Below are 6,000 nucleotides of genomic sequence, written 5' to 3'. Positions count from 1 at the left end.
GGGATGTGTACACATTTTATAACCATTTTATAAATGTATGTTTTATATTCACATATACATATATATAATAAAGTATATATTTATACTTTTGTCCCATAAGTTTCATATCAGACCACCAATGATACGTCTCTGTCTATGCTCTGACTAATACTGTTTATGTTAGACTATTGTTTAAAGAGTTTATCTTCATTCACAAATAATTGTTGTAGATTACGTAATATTGCTCCCCCACAGTGCATGTCTTTATGTGCTTGTATGTGTGTTCAGTAATTATTTAGCAATTTTGTAATTATGTTTGTAATAATTTAGCACACAGGCTTTTGCTAAGTCTAAATTTTATTTCTCTAAGTCTAAATTTTATATTAGGAGGCAATTCTGCAGAGAAGCACATAACTGTTAGTACCTAGCACACATGTTTCTGACATTTCCTATTTTCTTTCTTTCCCACAGTAATTCTTGCTTTGTAGTTTGTACACATATTTAAATGCTACACAACTTTATTTATTTATTTATTTTATTCTACTAATCTAGTATGAACAAATAAGTTTAAACACTGACTTTTTAAACGTTGTCTTTACATAAACTGTCTAGTGCATCTTGACATGAACCATGAATTGATTTTTGTAGAAAAAGTGGCAGTGCTTTGCAGTATTTTCCCAAGAACCACAATCCTACATATGAGTTGTTTGTTCTGAACATTCACAATACTTTTTGAAGGTTGAGAACAATATTCAAATGCATCCTGTTAAAAATGGATTGTGATAACTTCTTACCAAGTGAATGTGTGACCAGGCAAGTGTCCAGAATTTGATGTGTGCCACTAACACAAGTTTTCCCTTTTCATACAATTAGAAAAACACAAATTTTAAATTTAGTTGTTGTCTTCACACATTTGTATTCCTCTGGAACCAGACCCTGACCTTGTATGGTCAGCCATGCTTATAGAATGTCAAAACCTTGCACATATGTAAACTATGCTTACAATAGAGATTTAAAGAATATTTATACTAATAGATACAGTGGGGGAAATAAGTATTGAATGTGACAATATTTTTTTAGTAAATATATTTCCAATTAGGTTATTCACATGAACTTTTCACCAGACTGGTATTAACTTAATAAATTCACTCATATAAAGAAATCTGAACACTAAAGTCCATAAATAAAGTTATGTGTAATAAAGAGGAATGTCACGGGCAAAAAGTATTGAACATACTAACTGAAATGTATTTAATACTTAGCGGAGAAGCCTTTGTTTGTAATGACAGCTTCAAGACGCTTCCTGTATGAAGAAATTAATGGGCCGCAGTATTCAGGTGTGATTTTGGTCCATTCTTCTAAACATGTTGTCTTTAAATCTTGTTCAGTTGAATTCGAGTCAGGTGACTGACTGGGTCATTCTGACACCTTGGTTTTTTTTCTCTGAAACCAATTAAGAGTTTTCTCTGCTGTATGCTTTTTATCGTTGTCCTGCTGGAAGTCCACCCACATCTCATCTTCATCATCCTGGTGGATGGCAGCCCCACACCATGATGCTTCCACCTTCAAACTTCACTGTTGGTGTAGTGTTTTTAGGTGATGTGCAGTGCCATTTCTTCTCCAAACATGGTGTGTAGTATGACAGCCACAAAGTTCAGTTTTGCTCTCGTCTGACCAGAATACACTCTCCCAGTATTTCATAGGCTTGTCCAAATGAGTTGTAGCAAACTTTAAACGAGCTTCAACATGCCTTTTCTTTAGTAATGGAGTATTGTGGGTGAGTGTGAGCAGTGGAGCGCATTGTCTATTGTTTCTCTGTGACGATGGTACCTGCTGCCTCCAAGTGTTTCTGGAGCTCTTTCCGAGTGGTCCTTGGCTCTTGGGCTACTCTTCTGACTATTCTTCTGACTCCCTGGTCAGATATCTTGTGAGGAGCTCCTGTGCATGGCCGGTTGATGACGGAGTGATGTTGTTTCCACTTGTGGATAATGGCCCCAATGGTGCTTACTGGAGGATTCAGAAGTTTTGAAATACGTCTGTATCTGATTCCATCAATATGTTTCACAACAATAAGGGTGTGAAGGTCTTGGGAGAGCTCTTTGCTTTTACCCATCATGAGATGTTTCTTGTGTAACACCTTGGTAACGAAAAGCCTTTTTATAGACCATCAATTTACTAACCCAGTTGATATTAATTTGCACAGATAGGGGGTATCATTACTTACGGATTTCAGCTGGTACCTTGCCTTACCTTGGAGAACTGCTTTTTCTTAGCGTGTTCAATACTTTTTTCCCGTGTCATTCCATTTTATTGCACATAACTTTATTTATGGACTTTAATGTTGTGAACTCTTTATATTTGTGGATTTATTGAGTTAATACTGATGTCTGGTGAACATTTCAAGTGAATAACCTCATTGGAAATATATTTACTTAAAAAAAATGTTGATGCCTTCAATACTTATTTCCCCCACTGTAAATAAATGGTGGTCATCTGGTCATCCACTCATTTTTCACTTAGGAAATATGGTGACACTCTGCAATAAGACTATGGCATAAAACACAATCTGAAGCTATCAAAAGTGAATAAAATGATAAGTTTAGAAATGTGCTAGGAATACCAAAAGACATAGTTTAAAATGGTTTTGAAAGCGTGAATCTCCCTTTCTGAAAAGGAATCCAGGAATTCCTCAGAATAAGCAAGAAAATGACCTTAGAAAATGATTGGCAAAATATATACAAGAGAAAATATTTTTTAAGTAGGACAAAAGGATTTATGTATTCCAGTTCAGCCTACTTTAAAATCTACTTGCTCCAATATTTATCCTCAATTTAAATTATGGGACTAATATGGGCCTGTGTGTACAGTACTCAGTGTGACCAAACAGTAATATTTCTGGGTGGCATTTATGTATTGTATCAGAACTACTATTTATTTTATTTAATACTGTTAGAATTATTTAAACATATGTTTTTAAACCGACACTTCACATTTTATATTTTACATTTCAAATATATAATTTTACAGGCTCAGTAAATTCTAGTTAAGTTGGATAAGCTATGACACTAGATAAATAGGGAACAAAATATTATAAATTAATTATTTTAAATTTAAAAACGTACACTGAATGGTATTTGGAGCTATATACTGTTTCAAGGCACTTCATAGTTTTGGGGAGTCTATAAAAAAATCGCTTACTAACTCAGCAAGAATTCATACTGCAGTTTGACAGTTAATTAAAAAAAATTGTCAGGTATGTAAACTCACTGAAATTTTATTAGGAACACCTGTATAACTGCACATTCATGCAGTTATTTAATCAGCCCATCATGTGGTCCATCTGGCACCAAGTCACAGAGATCACATTTTCCCCATTCTGATATTTGATGTGTACCTGAAGTTCTTTACCTGTATCAGCATGATTCAGTGCATTATGCTGCCACATGATTGGCTGACTGGATAACTGCATGAATGAGCAGATGTACAGGTGTTCCTAATTAAGTCATCAGTGAGTGTATATTTATTAAATATCTTAAGGCCACAGGCCAGGGTCAGGATTGGTGGAGAGTGGGAGCGGCATTAAGGAATAGGCATGGTTCACTGTTAATGTAACTTTAGCTGAGAGCATGCCCTGGTCCCCCATGATGCCTTATGAAGTAGTACTGATTCTGATGACACAGAAACATATTGGGGAGTTGAAGCCCTGAGTTAAAGTCTTGCAGGTTTACACATAACCCAACATTTAACAATAGATCATACTATTATACAGTCTAGCAGGAGCACAACAGATGCTTGACTTGTTGAGGTCTTGTGCAGGCAGATGTAAAGTGTTGACAGATTGATAGTGGGTTAGGATGTGCTGTGGCAAATGCTATTCTTCTGGTCTCCAAGTCAGCTGTCTTTCATACAAACTCAGAACATGATGCACAAACTGGTACTGCTCAGCTGTTTGAATCATGCCACCCCTATGAAAACAAAATGAAGAAGCTATTACATTAATTATATATATCCACCTCATGTGCATATGCATGCATGCACACATGCATAAAGTCATATAGTGACATATTATACAGCAATCATTCGACTCTCACCAAGTCAACAGTGTTTCTGAATGTCATGAAACCCTGGCAAGGTTGATAAAAACCTTGTTCTATTTCACCTCTCCTAACAGGGGCAGTATGAAACACTTGGATAATGTACATCAACAATGTCATGAGGAGGATGACTCACTATAGGACTCCACTGAAAGGTGCTCAGAGATTACAGTGACACTGACACCACTGGGGTGGGCATTGTTAAAGTTGAGGCACCAAAAATCCTTTTGAAAGGCAGTAATAAGCGTATGGGAACTAGAGAGAAAGCATCCAAGGTGCTTTGGTGTGTTATGGCTGCTATGTACACCTGTAGTGAGCTGGGCTCTTGCTCATGAATTGGGCAATGTAACAGGTCCAGACTATAAGATGAACACTATTTGCCACACACTGTGTGTAATAAAATGAGTACCTTATCTCCCAGTGCAAATTTCAGTAGCCAATTATCGTACAGTCGGGATTGTTGTTCTTGGGACTGACACAAATTCTCCAAGTGTTAAATGACTCAAGGTGTGGAGTTTTGTACTCAGGTCCAGAGCATACTTTTTTTTAACTATTAGGTCCCTCCTCCCACTTTTCCCAAATGACATTTAAGACAACACAAAGCTTTTGCGCATACAATAATTTGAATGTGGAAAACCACATGGAGGCTTGTGGGACCTCTCATAATGCAAACAGCAGGGGTTCAAACTACTTATCCCAATTTTGAGCATCATGGTGAATGAACTTCTAAATCATATGTTAAGGGTTTGATTAGGTTTGATTAAACTGCTTAACCAAGCCATCCATTTGCAGATGGTACTGTAAACACTGGTGGGAATCAATTTAATTCCTAACAATTTGTATAGTTCAGAACACACGGAAAAGTTCCAGTTTTCACGTTGTATAGTCCACAAAAACTAGCATAAAGCAATACCCTCATGCAGTCCATTCTAATGGTCTGACTAGGTCTGACCATGCCAATGCTTTCAAAAGAAACCCTGATCAATGGAAGGAGGTGTAATGGTGCTTTTTCGGTGGCTGGCTGATTCACCAGCTTACATTCGTGACATGATGTACATCACCTGCAAACATCGCTGTGATGTCCAACCATGGGATGATGATGAGCCACATGGAATAGCATTTCCTTATGGCTCTTCAGTACCTACAATTGGGTTGTCTCCTCCTTAGACTGAGTGTCCTGAATCACTCAATATAACCTATTCTTAATTACTGAAATGTATTAGTGGGATAGCACAACATTAGGCTGAATTTGTTGACCATCAGTGACTCTCACTGTGTACCCCAGCAGTGCCTCCCCAGCCAATGCTCTGGCATGTCGGTTCCAGGGAGCTGGGACCAGTGGAGTACTACGGAGAAGAGAGAGAATGAGAGAAAGAGCGAGGAAAAAGACACCTGGACCAAGGTCCACTGCCAAGCTTCATCCAGGGATGTAGGCCCGCGGAATTGGACTCAATACACTATTCCTCTTGGGAGTCTAGCGATTAATTGCTCCAGTACCTCCAGCTCAATGATCTGTTCCGCTTCCCACTCCTCCACCATCCACCACTGGTGACAAGAGTCTTTCAGCTGCTGCACATAGGTGAAGGGATAGCCGACCTCAGGGAGCTGCAGTAACTGGAAGCATAATGAGTGATCCTCTGGTGTCTGGCTGACCCGCCGCAGGACTGCCCTCTTGGTGCTTGGATACTCCAGCTGTGTCCATGATTGCAGCTGCTGTGTGGCACGCTCAACTTCCCCAAGGGGAAAGTCAGAGAGACCATTCCTCTGAGGAAGACTCGGGAGGCTGATGGAATTTTAGCAGAGCTCTGGGCTCACGTTTATTTTCACCGTGATTTTTCAACAGACTTTCAAAAACTCCATCAAAATGTACCAGCCAACAGAAAAGGGACTGTCACTAGCTTGTGTCTTTTACCCTATTCAAGTTCAT

At 38.4% G+C, this 6,000-nt stretch overlaps 1 protein-coding gene across 1 annotated transcript in view; it reads right to left on the bottom strand.

Annotated features, from left to right (window-relative positions):
• Positions 1 to 2,809: 2,809 nt before the first annotated feature.
• Positions 2,810 to 6,000, bottom strand: part of ptpn5 (protein tyrosine phosphatase non-receptor type 5) — a 63,096-nt gene continuing 59,905 nt past the window's right edge. Inside the window, exon 13 of the mRNA XM_017458341.3 lies at positions 2,810 to 3,944. Coding sequence (XP_017313830.1) covers positions 3,851 to 3,944 — 94 coding nt within the window. The 3' untranslated portion in view covers positions 2,810 to 3,850. The remainder of the gene's footprint in view (positions 3,945 to 6,000) is intronic.

The sequence above is a fragment of the Ictalurus punctatus genome, chromosome 27 (genome assembly GCF_001660625.3).
Source record: "Ictalurus punctatus breed USDA103 chromosome 27, Coco_2.0, whole genome shotgun sequence".
Lineage (NCBI taxonomy): Eukaryota > Metazoa > Chordata > Actinopteri > Siluriformes > Ictaluridae > Ictalurus > Ictalurus punctatus.
This window is presented reverse-complemented; position numbering and strand designations above follow the sequence as displayed.